This window comes from Triturus cristatus, chromosome 4_1 (assembly GCF_964204655.1).
Source record: "Triturus cristatus chromosome 4_1, aTriCri1.1, whole genome shotgun sequence".
Lineage (NCBI taxonomy): Eukaryota > Metazoa > Chordata > Amphibia > Caudata > Salamandridae > Triturus > Triturus cristatus.
The window spans coordinates 1,037,217,515-1,037,242,099 of record NC_140585.1 but is presented as its reverse complement, the minus strand read 5'-3'; the positions used below and the strand labels follow the sequence as shown (position 1 = coordinate 1,037,242,099).

Below are 24,585 nucleotides of genomic sequence, written 5' to 3'. Positions count from 1 at the left end.
TCGGTGTGTTTGTTTCCTCAGCGTATACACTAGACCAGAGTGTCCGCTGCCTGAATTCATACTGCAGAATTTTCTCCCCTATTAGCCACTTGGCACAATGCCGCAGAGGTAGGGAAAGAATCCACCTATATGGCTTGTGCCCCTGGGTCAGCACGCTGCTTAGTAGCCTCCAAAATCAGGACCTCTCCACTTGGACCAACAAGGATAGCCATCTTGAATTACAGCTCAGTCCAGTCATAGAAAGGCCTTCTATTTGGCCCCCTTTTTTGCCCTCGTACACTCTGAAGCTTCTACCATGAATCCAAAAGCTGGCCCACCACCGTGCCTGCGGCCTGTGCAGATGCCTGGTTAGCATGCCAGTGCTCTGTATCTTCTTCAGAGCCTGCTTCCCTCCAGTTTGATCTTACCTGGTCGCACCCATGCACATCTCTGGCCCGCGTGCAGTCCCATTCACATCAGTTCTGTTGCCCCTTCACTGCCCAGTAATCCAACCGGAGGAGTTGCTCAGTATTGGTGGGATTTACTCTTTGTTCCTGGGTGGCCTTACATTGTCAGCAAGATTGCTTTATGTTTAAAGAATACACACATGTTTCTGTATTTGAATTTAAATTGTTGTGAGTTATGATCAACCTGCTGCATACATTATTTGAAGAATGAAAACGTTTTGTGCTTACCAGTGTATTTTCTGTTCCTAGGCTTCCTATCGTTGTGCCAAGCTGGCTGCTGGCGGTGTCTTGCAGCTCGTCGACTCCGTGATGTCGGGTAGAGTGCGCAATGGGATGGCTCTAGTCAGGTACGGCTCAGATGAGTGACAGTGATTGTTTTTGTGTTGTGAATTTTACCAGCACCTAATTCAGCGTTTCTACTCCAAGGCCCCCTGGTCACCACAGTCAGCGCAGTGAAAGCAACGGCTTTTGCCTGTTTAACAATGTTGCTATTGCTGCAGAATATGCCAAAAAGAAATATAACCTTCAGAGGTGAGTAGGCCTGACATTTCCCTTTTCACTCTTTTTAGTAGAGTTTGATATCTTCTCTTCTGTAGATGCATTTCTTGTTTGTATACATCAACTCTCCCGTGTTTTGCAGAATTCTGATTGTGGACTGGGATATCCACCATGGGCAAGGCATTCAGTACACCTTTGAGGAGGATCCCAGGTGATTAGCTCACTTTCAAATTGCTCTTTAATCGTAATGATTTCCAAGCCCTGTTCTAAATATTCATCTTGGTCCAGATCTGGACATTCGTCTGCCTGAACACCCACGTGTACATTTACTTCACAAAAACAAAGTGGGCCAAATCATATATTAATGTGATTCATATTGAGTTATTTAGACATCGTTAGTAGTGCAAAAATGGATGCTGCTAGTTTTGCACCAATTTTTACACAATGTTTGATGAACAGCAGAACACAAATTGAGCTTTCTCATATGTTGTTCTTGTATTTACCACCAACCAAAAGCTGGTAATAAAAGCGAGTGCAAATTGATTAAAATATGGAAACTATTTTTCTAAACCAGTGCAAATGCTGTTAACTCGTGTTCCCGATTCTGTGAACCAATGTGTAAATCGGTCTAACAAAGGCACCTGGTACCTGGTATATTTGCAAGTACACTGCGTGCTAAATAAGTGTAAAAGACCTCTTTTAATTTAGTATTTCATTATCCATAGTGGGGAAAAAAATAGTGGTTCTGTTTGGTGAAATACTGTCATAGGTTTAATTTTGAATACACTGCCCTACAGTGACAGTGCCTTAGACCCAAACTCAGCAGGACTGTGCTTAGCTGGGGCCTCCCTACTACATCGCTGGACAATTCTGTTCCATTATTTTCTGCTAGCAAAAGACTGCATCAAATCCTGTGGCGGTTCGGGATTGTGGGAGAGCAGATGGAGAGTAATGAGTTAAGTTTCTCAGATGATTCTGTACTTTGCTTTATGGTCTGAAGTTGTGCCATGAAACACAAGACTGACACACCTCTTGCTCTATTGCTTCATTCTCTATCAGTAAATCTACAGTGTTGAGCATAGTCTCCTGATACTGCACCTCCCATATCTGAGAATGTCCACAAATGTAATTTCAGCTGCTCTGGTCATGAACTTTGTCAGAGTGCCCCATTTTTGGGTCTCGCACGCAGAGTATACTCCCTGTTAGATCTGGGGGTCTCTAGTTGGCAGGGTAGGTACCACTGTCCAAGTAGGGATCCTTGCTTCTAGTCAGGGAAAGGGGGATACACTGTTAAGATAACCCCTGCTCACCCTCTAGGTAGCTTGGCCTGAGCAGTCTAGGCTATCAAAGGCAATGTGTAAAGTATTTGTACCAACACTCACAGTAACACAGTGAAAACACCACAGATTTACTCCACACCAGTTTTAGAAAAATAATGTATCTTTACTAAAAACTTCACAAGACCAAATACTACAGACAAACCAACATACAATTAAAAAGATTACTTTAAAGATAGTTCAAGAGTTTGCAGAAAGTACTCCAGGATGTCAAAATCAGTGTCCTGCACAATGCGACTCTCAATGCACAAAATGCGACACTTTCGTGCCCAACAGTACCTGTAGTTGCGATAAGGTTCCCAAAAGCTATAACAAGGAAGATGGCAAAGGCGATGCGATACTCCTGAGATCCTGGGGAGGCTTTGCAGCAGCCCTGCTTCACGCAGCAGAGGTGGATGCGCCGGCTCCGATCTGTAGGGGGAGGATGCGATGACTTTGGCCTTCGTTGCGTAGGTTTCTTGGGGGGAAGCTTCACGCACAGGTTCGATGCGACACTCTTCGATGTGGTGCGATGCGTGGCGCAGCCTTGCCTTTCGGCGCCGCAACTCTCGATGCGCCACGGAACGGGACTCTGCGTCGACGCACCCGATGACTGGAGACTTTTCACGCACCGGCAGTGGTGCGGCTCGCAAACTGGTTCTGCGACAACCCTCGCAATGGCCGGAATCTTCACGCTTCGGGACGATGCTCGACGCACTCGGCGATGCGGGGACCCTGCGTGTTGTGATGGTGCCGCGATGAAATTTTCCTCGCACTCTCGTCTTGCGACACGCAATCGGATGATGCGTTGGGTACCAGTCACTCTTGTTCACGCTTCTGCTTCCCAGCTCCCAAACACAGCAAAACGACCTCCTGAGGCCCCAAGACTGGGCAAGCACTCCAAGGCAGGTCAGAACTCCTTCAGCAGAGTTCCAGGCGAGCTGGTGGTGAAGTCCTTTTGTTCCTGGGACTTCTTAACAGGGAGCCGGCTCTTCTCAGGCCCTTGGAGATCAGAATCAAAAGAAGGGGACACAGCAAAGTCCTTCCCCTCTCCTTGGCAGCAAAGCATAACAGCAAGCAGGCAGGCTTCTCCTCTTCAGTCCTTTTCAGCTTTCTCCTTGGCAGAGGTTTCTTCTTAGTTCCAAAGTGATCTAAAGTTTTAGGTGTCTGGGGTCCTCTTCTTATACCCCTCCAAGTCTTTGTCTCTCTTTGTTCCAGTGGGGGCATTCCCCTGCTCAAACCGGTTCCTGGGTGTGCTCTGCTCTGGAGCACCTGGTTCCTTTCAGAGTGAGGGGCAGGGTCGTTAGACGCTCAGCAGGAGGTGGGGCCTTCTTTGTGCCAGCAGAGGCAGAGTCATCGGCCTGGCCAGCAGGGGGTGGAGCCAGCTTTGTGCTGGCAGGGGCAGCCCTATTCAAACCCAGGGACTACTCCTCCCACCCATCTAAAGCAGATCTCCCTATTCACCCTGCTGCTGACTCATCCAGGCACCTGGAGCCACCTAGCCCATCACATGACACCAGTCAGCCAACCAGCACACAGGCACACAGGAAGGTTAAACAGGAGAATAGCTACTTTCTAAAGTGCTATTCTCACACAGTGAATTTAAAAACCATCTTGCTAAAAAGATGTATAATTAAATTCTGAACACAGAGATACCAAACTTGGATTTTCTATCTTGCCCTTATGGGAAGATAGGCATGTAAACAGCCTTCCCCATTCTATCCTATGGGCAAGATAGCCTCTCAGCAGTGAAAAACGAAAATGGCTGTAATTCACTACCAGGGCATGTTACACACCTCGGTACATGCCCTACCTTTCAGATACACTGCACCCAGCCCAGGGGGGTACCTAGGGCCACCATAGGGATGCCTGACATGTACAGAAAGGGAAGGATAAGGCCTGGTCAGTGGGTGCACTGGCCAGGTCGACATGGCAGTCCTGGACTGCACATAGGCACTGCAAGCAGGCCTAAGACATCATTTTAGCGCTACTCCTATGGGTGGCACAATCAGTGCTGTAGCCCACTAGTAGCATTTGAATCACCAGCCCTGGCACACTCAGTGCACTTTACTAGGGGCTAACAGGTGAACCAAATATACCAATCATGGATAACCAATCAATATAACAATTTATACAGAGAGCATATGCACTTTAGCACTGATCAGCAGTGGTAAAGTGCCCAGAGTTCTATTGCCAACAACCACAGGTCAGAAAAAATAAAGGAGGAAGAAGCAAAAAGTTTGGGGATAACCCTGCAAAAAGGGCCGTTTCCAGCACTCCCTCAATCAGATTTCGACAAACACGAGCTTCTGATGCAAATTCAGTATCTAAGATTAATAGCGCTGAAGAAGCAAGATGCTGGAATCACCAACTTGTGTGGTGCCATAGGGGGTGCTCACACTTTAATTTGTAAGGGCTCTCTTTGGCACAGTTGTTAGAACAGTTCCCGGTGGACTTCCTAATGTGCGCCAGTGCCACCACAATTCACTTACTATTAAAAAACAAGCAGTGCAAATGCAATATGTCTTGCATTTGCTCGAGTTAGATCTATTGGCGTTGTAAATGACCATGTCTTTTACCCATGGACACAGTAAACACACTTGATGCGCACATTATGATACAGAGTTATGTGTTTTTTAAAAAGACCTGAACCTGCAAGACTGGGTTGTTTTTGTCTGTTAAACTGTCCTGACAGTTGAACAAGGAACCTGTCCAGTCACTTTATACATTTATACAGACTGCTACTGTAGAAAATGCACAACTCTACAGGTCTCCAGCTTCGCTCTGACTGCCCCGAAGTTTACCGCCCTTTTGAGATAGGATTTCTGAGAAATGCCTGTGTGACTTGAATACAAAACATAACCCTGCTGATGAAAAGTGCTGGTACTGTTCTATTAAAAGCCCTACTGGTCGCCATAGCTAAACAGTGGCATGCCGTGGGAGGTTATGGCAGTGGGAGGGCAGCACACAGCCTGCCATAGATAAACATAGAGTGATGTGCTCTGGGAGGTGGTAGGGGTGCACCGCCTCGGGAGATTTCTTCTTACAAAATTGGGGAGTTTTATATTTCGCAAACTAGACCGAAGGTATCGGAGCACTTTACATGAGTGGCAGTTGCGTTACAGACTGACACTTTCATTTTGTTAGGCAAGGGGAGATTAAGTGATTTGCCCAGAACCACATGATGTTGAGTGTCCCTGCCGAGACTCAAACCAAGTGTCCGAGCTTCGAGGTCAACCACTCTAGCCGTTAGGCCACATCCTCTTATTTACAAGTGACAAAAAAAATACCTGACTAAGAACTATGTCCAGTGTTGCAGGCATTAGTACTGTCTAGTGTGGAATAATGACCTTGGCATTTGGAAGAAGCAAGCAACTTATTTAAGACCGTGCTAACACATTCTACTCTGTCTTCTTGTTGGTGAAAATGGTGTCCCTTATAGAATAGGCTACTGGGAGCACATCATCAACACATGGAGAGGCCATCCGAAAGGGACTCTTTCTTTATGGTATACTGCTAATTATCCTTTGGCAGACAAAAGAATCAAAGGATAGTGTGGCATCTTCTATTTCTATCGTAGTGACCGTGTATAACATACTGGTGGTGTTGCTATGTATGACATACCGGAGTTCTGTAGAATGTAGGTGGGAGGTTGGTTCTTAGTTAGCGGTTGGAGCTGATGGGATGCTGTTGGATAGGTTCTTCTATGAAGAATAAAGACATCTTCTTCAACTTGACTGTGTTGGAGCCTGACTTAATTATTACACTACAACAAACAAATGATGGACGGAATGCTGACAATGCAGACATTCTCCCCCAGTCAAGAGATCTGGGTTAAATCCATCGTTTTTTTGCCCACTACACCACCCCAGTTTAGACATGGCCATATGCAAATCAGTCTTGACCCTGTGCCTCATGGGAACAGTCCAGCCCGAACTGCCAAGCCATGTCTTCCCTGGACCAGAATCAAGCATCCTAGGACCGGTTTCTGGCTATCAGCCGTCATCAGCCAGGATAGCTTGACTCCAGTGGCGTAGTGAGCACGGGTCCCACGTCTGGGAATACCCATACCACTTAGGGCGAAAAGCGTTACAACAAACAAATGATGGACGGAATGCTGACAATGCAGACATTCTCCCCCAGTCAAGAGATCTGGGTTAAATCCATCGTTTTTTTGCCCACTACACCACCCCAGTTTAGACATGGCCATATGCAAATCAGTCTTGACCCTGTGCCTCATGGGAACAGTCCAGCCCGAACTGCCAAGCCATGTCTTCCCTGGACCAGAATCAAGCATCCTAGGACCGGTTTCTGGCTATCAGCCGTCATCAGCCAGGATAGCTTGACTCCAGTGGCGTAGTGAGCACGGGTCCCACGTCTGGGAATACCCATACCACTTAGGGCGAAAAGCGTTACAACAAACAAATGATGGACGGAATGCTGACAATGCAGACATTCTCCCCCAGTCAAGAGATCTGGGTTAAATCCATCGTTTTTTTGCCCACTACACCACCCCAGTTTAGACATGGCCATATGCAAATCAGTCTTGACCCTGTGCCTCATGGGAACAGTCCAGCCCGAACTGCCAAGCCATGTCTTCCCTGGACCAGAATCAAGCATCCTAGGACCGGTTTCTGGCTATCAGCCGTCATCAGCCAGGATAGCTTGACTCCAGTGGCGTAGTGAGCACGGGTCCCACGTCTGGGAATACCCATACCACTTAGGGCGAAAAGCGTTACAACAAACAAATGATGGACGGAATGCTGACAATGCAGACATTCTCCCCCAGTCAAGAGATCTGGGTTAAATCCATCGTTTTTTTGCCCACTACACCACCCCAGTTTAGACATGGCCATATGCAAATCAGTCTTGACCCTGTGCCTCATGGGAACAGTCCAGCCCGAACTGCCAAGCCATGTCTTCCCTGGACCAGAATCAAGCATCCTAGGACCGGTTTCTGGCTATCAGCCGTCATCAGCCAGGATAGCTTGACTCCAGTGGCGTAGTGAGCACGGGTCCCACGTCTGGGAATACCCATACCACTTAGGGCGAAAAGCGTTACAACAAACAAATGATGGACGGAATGCTGACAATGCAGACATTCTCCCCCAGTCAAGAGATCTGGGTTAAATCCATCGTTGTTTTGCCCACTACACCACCCCAGTTTAGACATGGCCATATGCAAATCAGTCTTGACCCTGTGCCTCATGGGAACAGTCCAGCCCGAACTGCCAAGCCATGTCTTCCCTGGACCAGAATCAAGCATCCTAGGACCGGTTTCTGGCTATCAGCCGTCATCAGCCAGGATAGCTTGACTCCAGTGGCGTAGTGAGCACGGGTCCCACGTCTGGGAATACCCATACCACTTAGGGCGAAAAGCGTTACAACAAACAAATGATGGACGGAATGCTGACAATGCAGACATTCTCCCCCAGTCAAGAGATCTGGGTTAAATCCATCGTTTTTCATGGGGCACAGGGTCAAGACTGATTTGCATATGGCTGGGTTCAAACTGGAATGGCATGGTGAGCAAAAAAACGATGGATTTAGGCCCAGATCTCTGTACTGGGGTGAATGTATGACATTGTTCTGCATTCTGTCCATCAATTGTTATTTTTGCATTTGTCACCCGAGTGGGAAGGGTATGCTCAGACGTGAGTCCCTTGCTCTCCATGCCACTGGAATCAAGCTATCCTGGCTGATGAGGGCTGAAAGCCCGAAACCGGTCCTAGGATGCTTGTTTCCAGTCCAGGGAGGACCTGGCTTGGCAGTTCGGGCTGGACTGTTCCCATGGGGCACAGGGTCAAGACTGATTTGCATATGGCTGGGTTCAAACTGGAATGGCATGGTGAGCAAAAAAACGATGGATTTAGGCCCAGATCTCTGTACTGGGGTGAATGTATGACATTGTTCTGCATTCTGTCCATCAATTGTTATTTTTGCATTTGTCACCCGAGTGGGAAGGGTATGCTCAGACGTGAGTCCCTTGCTCTCCATGCCACTGGAATCAAGCTATCCTGGCTGATGAGGGCTGAAAGCCCGAAACCGGTCCTAGGATGCTTGTTTCCAGTCCAGGGAGGACCTGGCTTGGCAGTTCGGGCTGGACTGTTCCCATGGGGCACAGGGTCAAGACTGATTTGCATATGGCTGGGTTCAAACTGGAATGGCATGGTGAGCAAAAAAACGATGGATTTAGGCCCAGATCTCTGTACTGGGGTGAATGTATGACATTGTTCTGCATTCTGTCCATCAATTGTTATTTTTGCATTTGTCACCCGAGTGGGAAGGGTATGCTCAGACGTGAGTCCCTTGCTCTCCATGCCACTGGAATCAAGCTATCCTGGCTGATGAGGGCTGAAAGCCCGAAACCGGTCCTAGGATGCTTGTTTCCAGTCCAGGGAGGACCTGGCTTGGCAGTTCGGGCTGGACTGTTCCCATGGGGCACAGGGTCAAGACTGATTTGCATATGGCTGGGTTCAAACTGGAATGGCATGGTGAGCAAAAAAACGATGGATTTAGGCCCAGATCTCTGTACTGGGGTGAATGTATGACATTGTTCTGCATTCTGTCCATCAATTGTTATTTTTGCATTTGTCACCCGAGTGGGAAGGGTATGCTCAGACGTGAGTCCCTTGCTCTCCATGCCACTGGAATCAAGCTATCCTGGCTGATGAGGGCTGAAAGCCCGAAACCGGTCCTAGGATGCTTGTTTCCAGTCCAGGGAGGACCTGGCTTGGCAGTTCGGGCTGGACTGTTCCCATGGGGCACAGGGTCAAGACTGATTTGCATATGGCTGGGTTCAAACTGGAATGGCATGGTGAGCAAAAAAACGATGGATTTAGGCCCAGATCTCTGTACTGGGGTGAATGTATGACATTGTTCTGCATTCTGTCCATCAATTGTTATTTTTGCATTTGTCACCCGAGTGGGAAGGGTATGCTCAGACGTGAGTCCCTTGCTCTCCATGCCACTGGAATCAAGCTATCCTGGCTGATGAGGGCTGAAAGCCCGAAACCGGTCCTAGGATGCTTGTTTCCAGTCCAGGGAGGACCTGGCTTGGCAGTTCGGGCTGGACTGTTCCCATGGGGCACAGGGTCAAGACTGATTTGCATATGGCTGGGTTCAAACTGGAATGGCATGGTGAGCAAAAAAACGATGGATTTAGGCCCAGATCTCTGTACTGGGGTGAATGTATGACATTGTTCTGCATTCTGTCCATCAATTGTTATTTTTGCATTTGTCACCCGAGTGGGAAGGGTATGCTCAGACGTGAGTCCCTTGCTCTCCATGCCACTGGAATCAAGCTATCCTGGCTGATGAGGGCTGAAAGCCCGAAACCGGTCCTAGGATGCTTGTTTCCAGTCCAGGGAGGACCTGGCTTGGCAGTTCGGGCTGGACTGTTCCCATGGGGCACAGGGTCAAGACTGATTTGCATATGGCTGGGTTCAAACTGGAATGGCATGGTGAGCAAAAAAACGATGGATTTAGGCCCAGATCTCTGTACTGGGGTGAATGTATGACATTGTTCTGCATTCTGTCCATCAATTGTTATTTTTGCATTTGTCACCCGAGTGGGAAGGGTATGCTCAGACGTGAGTCCCTTGCTCTCCATGCCACTGGAATCAAGCTATCCTGGCTGATGAGGGCTGAAAGCCCGAAACCGGTCCTAGGATGCTTGTTTCCAGTCCAGGGAGGACCTGGCTTGGCAGTTCGGGCTGGACTGTTCCCATGGGGCACAGGGTCAAGACTGATTTGCATATGGCTGGGTTCAAACTGGAATGGCATGGTGAGCAAAAAAACGATGGATTTAGGCCCAGATCTCTGTACTGGGGTGAATGTATGACATTGTTCTGCATTCTGTCCATCAATTGTTATTTTTGCATTTGTCACCCGAGTGGGAAGGGTATGCTCAGACGTGAGTCCCTTGCTCTCCATGCCACTGGAATCAAGCTATCCTGGCTGATGAGGGCTGAAAGCCCGAAACCGGTCCTAGGATGCTTGTTTCCAGTCCAGGGAGGACCTGGCTTGGCAGTTCGGGCTGGACTGTTCCCATGGGGCACAGGGTCAAGACTGATTTGCATATGGCTGGGTTCAAACTGGAATGGCATGGTGAGCAAAAAAACGATGGATTTAGGCCCAGATCTCTGTACTGGGGTGAATGTATGACATTGTTCTGCATTCTGTCCATCAATTGTTATTTTTGCATTTGTCACCCGAGTGGGAAGGGTATGCTCAGACGTGAGTCCCTTGCTCTCCATGCCACTGGAATCAAGCTATCCTGGCTGATGAGGGCTGAAAGCCCGAAACCGGTCCTAGGATGCTTGTTTCCAGTCCAGGGAGGACCTGGCTTGGCAGTTCGGGCTGGACTGTTCCCATGGGGCACAGGGTCAAGACTGATTTGCATATGGCTGGGTTCAAACTGGAATGGCATGGTGAGCAAAAAAACGATGGATTTAGGCCCAGATCTCTGTACTGGGGTGAATGTATGACATTGTTCTGCATTCTGTCCATCAATTGTTATTTTTGCATTTGTCACCCGAGTGGGAAGGGTATGCTCAGACGTGAGTCCCTTGCTCTCCATGCCACTGGAATCAAGCTATCCTGGCTGATGAGGGCTGAAAGCCCGAAACCGGTCCTAGGATGCTTGTTTCCAGTCCAGGGAGGACCTGGCTTGGCAGTTCGGGCTGGACTGTTCCCATGGGGCACAGGGTCAAGACTGATTTGCATATGGCTGGGTTCAAACTGGAATGGCATGGTGAGCAAAAAAACGATGGATTTAGGCCCAGATCTCTGTACTGGGGTGAATGTATGACATTGTTCTGCATTCTGTCCATCAATTGTTATTTTTGCATTTGTCACCCGAGTGGGAAGGGTATGCTCAGACGTGAGTCCCTTGCTCTCCATGCCACTGGAATCAAGCTATCCTGGCTGATGAGGGCTGAAAGCCCGAAACCGGTCCTAGGATGCTTGTTTCCAGTCCAGGGAGGACCTGGCTTGGCAGTTCGGGCTGGACTGTTCCCATGGGGCACAGGGTCAAGACTGATTTGCATATGGCTGGGTTCAAACTGGAATGGCATGGTGAGCAAAAAAACGATGGATTTAGGCCCAGATCTCTGTACTGGGGTGAATGTATGACATTGTTCTGCATTCTGTCCATCAATTGTTATTTTTGCATTTGTCACCCGAGTGGGAAGGGTATGCTCAGACGTGAGTCCCTTGCTCTCCATGCCACTGGAATCAAGCTATCCTGGCTGATGAGGGCTGAAAGCCCGAAACCGGTCCTAGGATGCTTGTTTCCAGTCCAGGGAGGACCTGGCTTGGCAGTTCGGGCTGGACTGTTCCCATGGGGCACAGGGTCAAGACTGATTTGCATATGGCTGGGTTCAAACTGGAATGGCATGGTGAGCAAAAAAACGATGGATTTAGGCCCAGATCTCTGTACTGGGGTGAATGTATGACATTGTTCTGCATTCTGTCCATCAATTGTTATTTTTGCATTTGTCACCCGAGTGGGAAGGGTATGCTCAGACGTGAGTCCCTTGCTCTCCATGCCACTGGAATCAAGCTATCCTGGCTGATGAGGGCTGAAAGCCCGAAACCGGTCCTAGGATGCTTGTTTCCAGTCCAGGGAGGACCTGGCTTGGCAGTTCGGGCTGGACTGTTCCCATGGGGCACAGGGTCAAGACTGATTTGCATATGGCTGGGTTCAAACTGGAATGGCATGGTGAGCAAAAAAACGATGGATTTAGGCCCAGATCTCTGTACTGGGGTGAATGTATGACATTGTTCTGCATTCTGTCCATCAATTGTTATTTTTGCATTAATTATTACACTGGCGTAGTCGGCAGCCTTTTCAAGAAGAAGATCCTAACACGCGTCATTCTCCAAGGTGATGGTGAATTTGCAAGTTTTAAGGCTGCATCTATTTTTCAATATTTATTGACTCTCACTTTCGCATTAAACGCAAGCTGTTTTAAAGAGGTAGCAGTTTTCGAAACACAGTGCTCACTTATGATCTCTGGAGTCTGAGTTGGGAGCCTTCGGTGTGTACTGCTAATTTACTCGTGTTGTTGGAGAACCATCAAAAGACAGAAAAGGGTCTCGTGTCTTACAACTTTACTAACATTGCTGGAATCCTTTGTAGTTTATCGTTTAGCCGTTTGCAAGTACATCTATGCGCAAGCTGTAAAAAGACTTGAAAGTAAACAAAGATTCAAGAGAGAAACTTACTCTGCATGCGACGTGGTGACACGCTCGTCACGAAGAGGAAGATTCATGGAAACGTGCAACGGGTGACTCTTGACGACGTGAGAGTGCGTGATGACCTGTGTTGATGTGGGTGCTTAGTTACGGGTCTGTTCGATTCCGTTCAAGGATTGTAACCAGGAAGTGTTTTAGTTCAACTGCTCTGGAGGCAGTCTTAAGTGGTTCTACTTTATAGCGGCACTCACTCTTCATTCGTTAATTTGCGCATTGGATTTTCCTTCAGCGATGCGCACGCTACTCTTCAATTGTAAGTTTATTTTAGTGTTGTGTTGCCAAAGTGATACGCACACTATGAACCTTGAGTACAACTGTCCCCGGAGATACCAAACCGCTGTGCCACGCTAGATTTGTTCATAGCAGGTTATAAATTAACACAGAATTTTGCCCTTTGTTTCATGTTGGTGCAGTACATCTACATAGTGGATGACCACTTCTGTGCACGCATTAATTTGAGTGCAACAAGGAATTAGTGTCGCATATTGTAATAAGACTAAGGGCAATTGTTTTAATATTGATTTGTATTCAGCTTAATCTAAACTAGTTCTAGATGGTGTTGGTGTGTTACTTTACAGTTGTGTGCATTTGCTTATACAAAGAGGGTCCATGTTACTTCGCACGCTTTAATTTCGGTGTGACAACACGTTAGTATCACGGCATGTTGTTGCATTAAAGTCAATGGTTAAATCTGCATGTATATGTGGCTAGGATTGTAACAATAACCAACGTGATTACATCTGTGATGCTGAGTTAAAAAAAAAAAAAAGGTGAAAAAGAACAGATTCATACATCAGGTGTAGAATTAGAAGCTTGGAGCAATGCAGAATGTCACTGCTGCTCCATTTTTCTTAGCTTCTCCGGGTGAACCCCCAATAAAATGGAAGAAATGGAAAAAAGTTTTTGAAAGATATGCGAGGGTCTGTGGTGCATCTTTAGGTGCAGAAAGGGAGACCTCGTTATTGCTCCATTGTTTGGGGTCAGAAGGGCAAGATGTCTTTGATCATTTACCCGAACTGTCTACTGTTGAAGCACTAGGGTTAAATGATTATGAAATATGTATATGTAAATTAGACAAACATTATTTACCTAAAATAAGTACAATCCTAGAAAGGTATCACTTTGGGAAAAGAATGCAACATGATGAAGAAACAGTGGAAAGTTACTTAACTGATTTGAGGAAGTTAGCTTCTTCATGCAAATTTGAGGGGTTAGTTGATGAGCTCTTGCGTGATCAATTCATGTTAGGTTGCAATATGGACAAATTTAGGGAAGAACTTTGGCTTAGGGATGAGCCTAACTTGGATGAGGTAATTGCGGTAGCAAAAAGAATCGAGCATTCGTTGAAATGTGTTGCCATTATTAACAAAGATAAAACAGCTGTCTCCAAAGTGTGAATGAAAAGAAAGTTCCTCTCAAAACTGAAGGCAGGGAGAAGTTTGTTAATAATAAAGGAAGGATGAATAGCGCTACTTCCTCTTTGAAATGTTATAGGTGTGACAAATCAGGTCATCAAGCAAATGATCAAAAATATCCTGCTCTAAATAACATCTGTAGTAAGTGTAAAAAGAAGGGGCATTATCCATCGGTTTGTAAAACTAAACCGCCTCCTAGAGTCAAGAGAATAGATGTTTGTGAGGGTGAGGGTCCCTATACGAGTTATGAGGAATATGAGTGTGGACAAATCATCTCGGAAATTGGTGGTCTTACCAATAAAAGGTCATGCCCGTATGATGAAATTTTAGTTGATGGAATTTCAACCCGTGTCCTATTCGACTCTGGTGCTAAAATAACGATTGTGTCCAATGAATTTTATATGAACAAGTTGAGACATAAGGTGAAGTTGTTGAAGCTTGACATAACTCCAGTGGCTTACGGAGGAGAAACAATAAAGCTGCATGGCTATTTTTTGGGTATGATTGAGTATAGAGATAGGATGACTTCAGGGAAGGTTTATGTATCAAAAAGAGGTGATAGTCTGATAAGTTGGTTTCATCAGGGTGAACTTGGTGTTTACTTAGATCCCAATGCTGTTCCTCAAATATTGTTGAAAGACCAGGTGTGTGTTGTTGATATACTGTGGGATAGTGAATTCACCAGGAAGTTGAAGATGGAGTTTCCAAAGGTGTTTAATGATGGTTTAGGTTGTTTAAAGGGTTATCGACATAGGATTAAGCTTAAAAATAATTCCATACCTTCGTCTTGTAAAGTCAGGGGGGTACCTTTGTCTGTTAAGGATGAGATGATGAAAGAATTGGAGAAGTTAAAGGAAAATGGTATTATTGAAGAGGTGGAAGGAACTGAATGGCTTTCTCCGGTGGTCGCCGCAAGGAAAGCCAATGGGGATTTGCATCTATGCATAGACTTGCGCCAATTGAATAAGAATGTAGTTGTTGACAGATATCCTTTGCCTAATATCAGTGAGTTACTAGTATTATTGGGGGGAGCTAAGGTTTTTAGTACGATCGACCTAACGTCAGAGTACCACCAAATTGAACTTGAACCTTCTTGTAGAGATCTTGCGGCCTTTATTACGCCTTTTGGAACTTTTCGTTTCATCAGGATGCCTTTTGGTCTCGTTTCTGCGGCTTCAGTTTTTCAAAGGGTTATGGAGAGCTTACTTAAAGGCATTGAAGGTGTGTGCATTTACCAAGATGATCTCCTGGTGTTTGGTAATGACACGGAGCAACATGATTCGCGGCTTAAAGATATTCTTTTAAGGTTAAGTAATGGAAATTTGACGATAAAGATCGAAAAGTGTAGGTTTAGAACAGATTTGTTGAATTACCTTGGACGTAACATTTCTGGAAAGGGAGTTAGACTTAAGGAAGACTTGGTTAGTTCGATTCGAAAGTTGTCCGCACCTAGCTCTAGAGATGAGCTTATGAGTTTTCTTGGCATGATTGAGTATTATGCAAAGTTTATTAAACAGTTTTCAGAATTAACATCAAATTTGAGACTTCTTCTTAAGAGAGGAACTAATTTTGTGTGGTCTAGTGGATGTCAGGAAGAATTTTCTACTATCAATGAGAAGTTAGCGGGTGCGCCGTTCTTGCAGAGTATTGATACTAAGTTGAGGTCTATTTTGACAACTGATGCAAGTGAAAAAGGGCTTGGTGCCATGTTGCAACAAATGAGTCCTGAAGGAATAACGACTATCATGTTTCTTTCGCGTGGCCTGAAGGAACCAGAAACCAGATATTCGGTTGTTGAGCGTGAGTCACTAGCAATCTTTTGGGCTATAAAGAAATTGAAAACATTTCTGTGGGGTGTTAATTTTGAGGTTAGAACGGACCACAAGCCATTGGTGGAGATTTTTGAGAACAAAGGTTTGGCTTTGATATCAAGTAGAATTACTAAATGGATAGTTGGTCTCCAGGAGTACTCTTTTTTGATCAAATATATTCCTGGTGTGGATAATGTGGTTGTGGATGTGTTTTCAAGATTGGTGTCTGAGGAGTGTAGTGAGTGTAATGATGTTGATGATTGTGATGAGTGGGTTTGTACGGTGGAACCTAGTCATATTTCTCAAGAGAAATGGTCCGATGAGGTTGCAGGAGATGACACTCTCAAAGAGGTTAAGAATTTAATCCAGACTAACTGGGTAACTGCGAAATGTGGTTCGGATGGGATTAAACCTTTCTGGTATGTGAGGGATGAACTTGCGGTGGATGGTGGTTTATTATTCAGGGGTACGAAACTGGTTCCTCCGCAGAAACTTAGAAAGGAGTTGCTAAATTTGAGTCATGTTAGCCATCCAGGGATTACGAAGACAAAAGAAAGGCTGCGTTCATCATATTGGTGGCCAGGTATGGACAAGTTTATTGAGAGACAAATCCGTGACTGTGTATTGTGCAATGTGAGTGATAAATCCAAGGTACCCAGGGTGCAGCCTATGGTTGTTAGGTCTCGACCCAAGTCACCATGGGATGATATCTCCTTGGATATATTAGGACCAATTAACATTTCGGGTTCTCAGATTTATCTCTTAGTCATAATTGATATGTACTCTCGTTGGCCTGAGGTGTTCTTTTTAACTAATATTGACTCTACGAATGTCATTAAGTGTTTGAAAAACTTGTTTGGCAGAGAGGGGTTGCCTAAATCGATTTTATCTGACAATGGAGTACAATTTGTCTCCAAAGAAATGGAAGAATTTTTGAGTTCTTGTGGGATTTTGCATAAGAAATGTGCTCTCTATCATCCCGAAGCCAACGGGATGGTAGAGAGGTTTAACAGAGTGTTAAAAGAAACGATTACTCTTGCTAAAGCTCTAGCTCTGGATTGGAGGGGTGAAGTTCTTAAGAAAATTGAGGAATATAGAAGAACTCCTCATTCGACTACAGGGAAAACCCCATTTTTTTTGTTTCGAAGGAGAATTCCGAACACACATTTGGAGCCGTGTTGGGTCAATGAGTACAGTGTGAGCAAGGGTAGAGTGGATGTGTGTGATGAAGATGAACTGATGAAGAGGGAAGATAGTAAAGTCAGTAAAAGAAAGATTAATTTTGGCAGTAGGAATTGTGTCATGCTTTTAAAGGTAAAAGTTGGTGATTTAGTGGCAATCATAAAACCTGGACAAAGTGGAAATGCAAATCTAAAATATTTTAAACCCATGACGGTTACTAAAGTATTTAAGAATGCTATCAAGACTCAAGACCAACGTGTAAGGAATCTGAACAGAGTGGTAGTTCTAAAAGATGGACACGGCAAAATGAATGAGAGAGATGTTCACACAACCTTAAAAGAAGAATCTTTGAGGAAGAGTCCAACTAATCCGGTTGTGGGAGTACGACGTTCCTCGAGATATTCTTCACGGCCTAATTATTTAGAGGATTATGTTCATTAATGTTGTTGTTTTTATTTTTAATGTTTTTGTCTATGTTGTTTTATAGGGAAGGGAGATGCGAGGCATCTTCGATTTCTATCGTAGTGACCGTGTATGACATACTGATGTTGTTGCTATGTATGACATACCGGGGTTCTGTAGAATGTAGGTGGGAGGTTGGTTCTTAGTTAGCGGTTGGAGCTGATGGGATGCTGTTGGATAGGTTCTTCTATGAAGAATAAAGACATCTTCTTCAACTTGACTGTGTTGGAGCCTGACTTAATTATTACAGATAGTGTGTTCGTATGTGCTAGGTCACACTGTCAGGTGGAGATTCTCCGGAAATATCAGATTGCCTTGTTGCATCTGTATACCTGTGTGAAATAGATAGGAAAAATAAAAAATAAAAACCACACCAAGCATGGATGTCCATGACACCAAGCCAACTAGCAGTGTGAAATACTAGAGATTATAAGTAAGTACTATAGTTTCCTGCTAAAAAAATAGTGGCATCAGTGGGATAAAAGGATGTAAAACAACCGTTTTACAAACTATTTATGTCATTGGATGCTAATGTAAATGTTTGGGGTATATGGTGTACTTTTGTGCCTCATTACACATGGATACAAATTGAATGCACCAGTTTGTAAACTCTAGATATAAAATAAGCACACACCCTTTACTCCAGTTTCTCCACAATCACCACGGCGCTGTAAGGACTGGGATCTACATTTATTGGATAAGCCCAGCTGCCTGAAAGTGAGCATCTCTGGAAGACATTGTTGGAAATTGCGCAAGGGTTTAAGTGCACATTTTAGGGTTAAACCGAGACCATTTTCCCTGTTTGCATCCGTGAGAATTTTTTTGCATTCCAGTGATTATGCATCTCATCTGAACGTAAACGCCGTAAAAAGTTAACGTTTACAACGTCTCACAACTCCTAGTGAATCATAACTTGTGTTACCACACTTCAGTGGAAGACCGAGGGACTCTAGCTGCAGGGGGATCAAGGCCGGGGCCAAATCTATTATATCTGAAAAGGGTAGAGGGCCCGCAACCTGGGCTCACAGGTAAAGAGAGGCAACCCCTCCGACAGGTAACCCAGAAAGGGACTCCAGATGTAATAAAAGCTCTTGCAGGAATCTTTAATAATATCTGTCATAGGTTCAAGAGCTAGGGCTTGCCATAAGCGGGCATGCCATTGGGTAAGAGAGGGGGCCTCCAATTTCTTCCAGGCTGCTGCTATTGCCATTTTAGCCGCCCCCAAGCAGAGACACTTAATGGAGCGGTATCCCTGTGTTTGCTGCTTCAGACTGGGGACTTGCACCCCCAGAAGAGTGTGTTCCAGGGAGTCTGGGATTGGGTACTCCAGAATCTGTTTGATTTTGAGAAAGGTTGAATAGAAGGGCAGTCCCACCATGTATGACTGCGAGTGCTCTTTTTATGAAGAATGTATAGTTTCAAGTTGCTTGCTGAGTTGCTAAGGCTGCTGTAACTAATTTCATCAGTCTAAGGGGCAAATAGCTCACTAGAGTCCAAAAGGACTGATGGAGTATCTGAAGATTTGATTTTTCACACCTAAAACGTGGACTTGGCTGGAAGCCTAATTAGCATAATATTGTATGATTTTTCCTAATTTAGTGTTCTGTATTTCTCCTGGCATCGCTACCAACATCAAGAGTTTTGGCCAAATCTCAGGGAATCTGAATATGATGCCATTGGTAAAGGAAAAGGAACTGGATTCAACATCAATGTCCCTTGGAACAAGGTAAAATGTTAGCTTTATGATAATGATTTTGCATTTCTTATGTTTAAGGTTATAACAATAAAATGCATGAGCTGGGCAATAGAACGTAGGCAGTGTGTATCTGAAAAGATTTGTGGTAATTTGTCATAGATTCTCTAGCATTGGCTTGGAACAAGGAATGGCTCTTTTTGGTGGGTTATTGAATTACTTTAAAAGACTTGTGGTTATGTTTACATCTATCTTTTGATGACCTTCATTGCATTGTTAGCGAGAACTGTACATAATTTGTTAGTTTTTTTTTCCCAGTTTCAAAGTGGTGCATATCGATTGCACTTCTCCATCCTGTCTCTTTCCCAGTATAGTGTCACCCTACCACATGATAGCATTGCCAGTAACTGTATCTGTAACTGTGAATGAATTGATTTTGCACAACAGTACTGAACATACATGCATCATGAGCAGCACTCACCGCTTCCATGTGTGTTTGTAATAGCCAATACCCTTTCTTTGGCCATGTGGTGTTGTTCAGGACCTGCCTCTCAATCTGCTCAGAACATTTCTAATATCAGCCCTTGCCATTGGTTCTCTTGACGTATTGTATATATTTTCTCTCCACTACCCCCTCTGACAATTCTGAAATTGGTGGAATAAGTGTGGACTGAAGTCCGTTGGTGCAGCTGTAGAGCACACAAGAGTCTCTTCAGGAATCTGTTTTTTTTGGACTATCCCTTGTCCATCCGTCCATCCTCTATACATGACTTCATGGTGGACAGACCTGACTCAACTTATTCATCATATTTGGAGTTGTGAAATTCTTCTCTCCTTCTCTTGGACTAGACAGCAAATTCTAACTCATTGCTTTTGTGAATCTAGTGCACAGTATGCATTCCTTCATGTGTGCTTTGAGTATAGGGTAGGGTGTCTTCCCTGATCCTTCAGCCTCCAGGGCTGGTGCAGTTCCTACCTACTCTACTGAAGGCCCCAACCCTTGGTACAGCTCCTTCCATCCCTAATGCTGCCTTTGCTGACTTTGGCATATCTCCAGAAAAACCAGCCCATTGCGCCAGAATCCCTGACGGACCTTGCACCACCAGACTTGATTCAGTTGCCAATCCCAAACCTGATGGTTCCAGCCAGATCTTCAGGGGTGGGTGTTGCACACCTCCATGGATCCAACTCCTGAGCTTTTTTCAAGTGGGTATGCTTTAGCTAACCATAGAATGACACCTACAGTAGGACTGAAAACTACGAAGACCTGCCCCCAACATCCAAATTCAAGGCTTTGGAAGCTCTCCCCTTTAAAAACAGAGAATTCCTGCCTGAGAATGAGGAGGCCAGGATCCTATGTGATGATGGTCCTCCACGGATGCTCAGCCTGGCCATTAAGCACACGTCTTTAAGTAGGCATAGGATTTCTTTCTGGGACATGCAGTCTGAAAGTCCTTGGACATCACTTATCGTGCTCCTAAAAGCAGTCAAGTCTTTGTCTTTTAGATTATTTGAAAACTGTTTTAGTGCTGGCTACTTTCTTAAAGGATAAAAGTTTTTACTTCTGCATGGACAAGGAGTCTTAAGTGTCTTCGTATAAAGTATGAAAATATCTACTAGTCCTGCAACCTTTCCCTGATATAGGGCAACACCATTGTGGCCATGTGTGTGGCACAATTTCAACAGATAGACCACCTCCCCTCTGATGGGCAGTACTTGTTTGTTCTCTCACTGAGTGAGGTCTTCCATTAATCCAAGATAGGCACAGACAAGGCAAACGCGGTACTACCAAGACCACCCTCTTTCTTTAAATGGCAGAGGCTAATTAGGCTTTCAAGACAAGGATGACCAGTTGGGATTCTCATATTCCTGAGGGAATCTGAGGTCAATAAGGAGATGTTTCAGAAAGAACAACAAACAATCTCTGACAGCTTTAACCGAAACCTAGAAGTTCCAGTGACTTTCCTGGAACCAGCCACCCTCCTCAGTGCCATCACCAGAGGCCCACTATATCACTGTGAGGAAAACATACTCTCTTCTATTAACACTGAAGCCAGATAATGCGTCGTCTCTACGGTGAAGTGTGACTGTGCTCAACAGTTTTCACAGTGCCCTCCACCAAGGCCCTCTCTGTCCAGGTCCTCAGCACAAGAACATTTGTAGGAGCTTCTCTTTCTAGGAGCGATAAAATCAGTTCCTCTCTCAGAAAAGGGGCTTGGATATTACTCACACTGCTTTCTTGTAAGGAAAAAGGATTAGGGTTCCCATCCCATATTAGATGTGTACAAGCTAAACTATTTTCCCAACCTGCTGAAGTTCAGTCTGCTGACTTTGACTTTAGCTTAAGTTTGGACAACTGACAGAAAAGTCACTATTAAGTTCACCTCTAGTTGTGCTGCTTCACTGTATATCTCCTAAGGGCCTACACAATCCCAGTCATTGCCATCTTTAGCATCAACAGGACTTGGCCTGCAAACAGCCTCGAAGCAGGACTTGAATTGCAGTGTCCATAGTAAATGAAGTGAGCAGAGCTCAATTAAAATTTTCTACAGAATGAGCAAAACAACACAGGCAGGCACATATTTGAGTATTTAGATTGCATACATCTCGTGGGAGAATACTTTACAGAATGTAGTGGAGCTGTGGCCCACGTTTATCCAACCTTTTCTATTCAGAGAACTACTTATACTTCTGTTCAAAGAAAATCATCACTAACTACTAACGAATGTGATCACAATACTATAGAAACCACAACTGTTAACAATACGCTAATGAAATGATCCCTGAAGCATTTCAGGTGGGGTTACCGGCAGAAATGTCAGACAAAGCATTATCAGAATGCCTCCACATGACTAATGAAATAAGAACCGAAGCAGCATGTGCCTTTTGACACAAAGGATACAACTCCAGCAGTAAGTCTCCACCACTCCGCATAAATGACTATTCCACGGTCAGCTTTTAAATATGTTTTAGAAATGCAACCATTTTGCATTCATCAGTTTATGAAAATAAGCATGTGTTTTTTATCAAATAAGTTTTCCATTTCGGGCAAACAAAACTCAATGTCTTGACTGAAAGAAACATCATTTTCGCCTACAAAATGCCAGTTTTCATTTTAGAAAATATGCAGTCACCAGAGGTCAGCTTGTCATTTTCATAAAGTGTTCACATGTTCAAATGCTTCAGATGCACAGAATCTTCTTCAAATGTACAGGCTTTACAATCACATGCCATGGACGCACGCCCTAAAGCCATGGTTGCCTCTACAATGCAAATAATAGCAGAGGCACCACTGTACCAAGGCAGGACATCATAACTATCACGATGCTCACCGTACACCAGTCAGGCCATTATTATACCAGTGGTGACCAAATTTAGGCTTGTCCTAATCTTGGTTTGTCAATGAGGACTGCCAGTAAGCACAGCTAGCCCAAGAATCTCCCAAGTATAGCAAGGAAAATAGTTAGTATACCAGCGCCACTACTATGGCATGAACGGACACATGTTTTGCCTGAGATGAACCCTGTTTAGTGGGGAGCCACATACACTTTTTTGGACCATGATACTAGACCTAGCTTCCAGGAAGCAACCATGTTTATTAAGGAGACTCAAAACGCCAGACACAGACAAATGTCCAAATATGTATACAAACACACACATGCATAGTGAGGCTCGGAGGTGGATCTCCGCTCTGGATCTAGCTCTTGCTCCTCAGCTCCTGGTCTGATCCTGCACCCAGCTCACACGCTTATCTCTGGCTCCTGCAGGCCCACACCTAGATGACTCCATTCTGGCTCCTGCTGGCACTCTTCTTTCCTGGCCTATCATTCACACACAGAGCATAACTGATAGAGTGTGGCCTGCAATATGACCAAACGCCTTGTGACTTTGCTAGATTGAGTGGGGAGCAAAATCTTTTTGCAAGCCTCGTAGGCTAACAGAGTGTGTGTTAGCATGAGGCCCTACCTTTGGTTTGGCTGGCTGTCACTCGAAGAGACTTGAGATGAGCAGTGCTGTTTTCTGTACTACCCTTAAACCCTCTGAATGATGTACTGGGTGAAGCCTCGCTTTGGAGAGCAACTTCAATGGTGCTGGTGAGCTACAAGTTGCTCCTGAGATATCTGTTGGGAACTTGTGCTCTGGTCATGTTGAGTGGAACTTAACTCAAGAACCTATTGTATTTGCAATTCGATTGTTGTCCTTTGTATGCGTGACATATTTATTATCTCTGGAACTGGGAAGCTGCATTTGGGGACAGTTTTAAATACAAATTAAAAGCGTGTATGTTCTGTAAAATGATTGCTATCTATATAGTGGTCGTATAAGATCTATGATGAAAGTACAACAATAGGAATATCTTGGCCTGAAAATAAATACATATGGATTTATTTGATTACATTCTTTGTAAGTTGCAGCAAGTCTGCAATGAAATGCATTGACACAATCTCCACCAGTGACAGCAGCCCGTGGTTCGGACTGTGCATGGCAACTGCTTAGCCAGCAATTTCCACCAAGTCTTGAACCTTTCTTAGACCGTATCCTGTTACTCTTGGATGTTTTTAGCAACTAGAATAGCTGTTAACGCCTATATAATGCAAATGGAAACAAAGTGTCTGGTCAATCCTGCACAGAGCATATCTGACCGTAAACAAGTTAAATCACATTTTCCTTAATGCCTACATTTTATGCCCTTGCTGCATTTCCACCTCAGACAGATCTTTAGCACATGCTTTGCAGTTGCACCTCTCTGCTGCAATACTAGTGACAAATTCAAGACACCTTCTCCGCAGTAGCTCAGTTCTGCGGCCTAGAGACCTTGGAAGAGGGTACGCTGGGGGTATATAAACACACAAGAAAAGAAAAAGTGGCGGCCCACTTCATAGACCTAACTGTTGCCGTAACATTGTCAACGGAAACATTCTGTATCTGTGAATAGCCATACTATGCTCTTCAGACTCCAAAATTTTAAATAAAGACGAGTACCTTCCTCCTTATTCTTCTCACAAAATTGCTGACCCAGTGCTTCAGAAATTGTCAACCAGTTGACCCATTCTACCAGATTTTGCAACCCTGTCCTTACAGCCCTCAACAACTTACCCCCGTAGCATGCTGACCTCATTTAGCCCCCTTTCCGACTAGTTTATTTGCCATTCGAAAATGTGACTGTTTAGAAAGCTCATATTTACTCATCGTTACTATTAGTTAGATGCTTTATTACTAGAAATATGGATAGTTCCTTACTGATAGTTTTATTTTCTTCAGATGTAAAACTGATTGATTTAAAAAAAAAAAAAGGGCATGCTGTAATGAACTCCCCCGTAATGGCAACACACCCATGCTTGACCATACCTACACCCTAATGAATAATTTTATTTTCGATATATTTCAAAAGTCAGTAATAATTAAGGAAAAAATGAAAGTGTCTAGTTTTTTAAAACTTGAGTTTGTATCATGAATGTTTTACAAATCACAGGATTGAAACTTTTGTGTCGATTCCCAAGG

General features: G+C 44.7%; 1 protein-coding gene across 3 annotated transcripts in view; it reads left to right on the top strand.

Annotated features, from left to right (window-relative positions):
• HDAC10 (histone deacetylase 10) overlaps window positions 1-24,585 on the top strand; it is a 440,238-nt gene that overhangs the window by 159,713 nt on the left and 255,940 nt on the right. For 2 of the 3 annotated variants that reach the window (XM_085653977.1, XM_085653978.1), the window contains 4 exons: window positions 696-793; window positions 873-977; window positions 1,087-1,155; window positions 18,990-19,116. In XM_085653977.1, the coding sequence (XP_085510103.1) occupies window positions 696-793; window positions 873-977; window positions 1,087-1,155; window positions 18,990-19,116 (399 nt within the window). The remainder of the gene's footprint in view (window positions 1-695; window positions 794-872; window positions 978-1,086; window positions 1,156-18,989; window positions 19,117-24,585) is intronic. The other variant, XM_085653979.1, reaches the window with a different exon arrangement.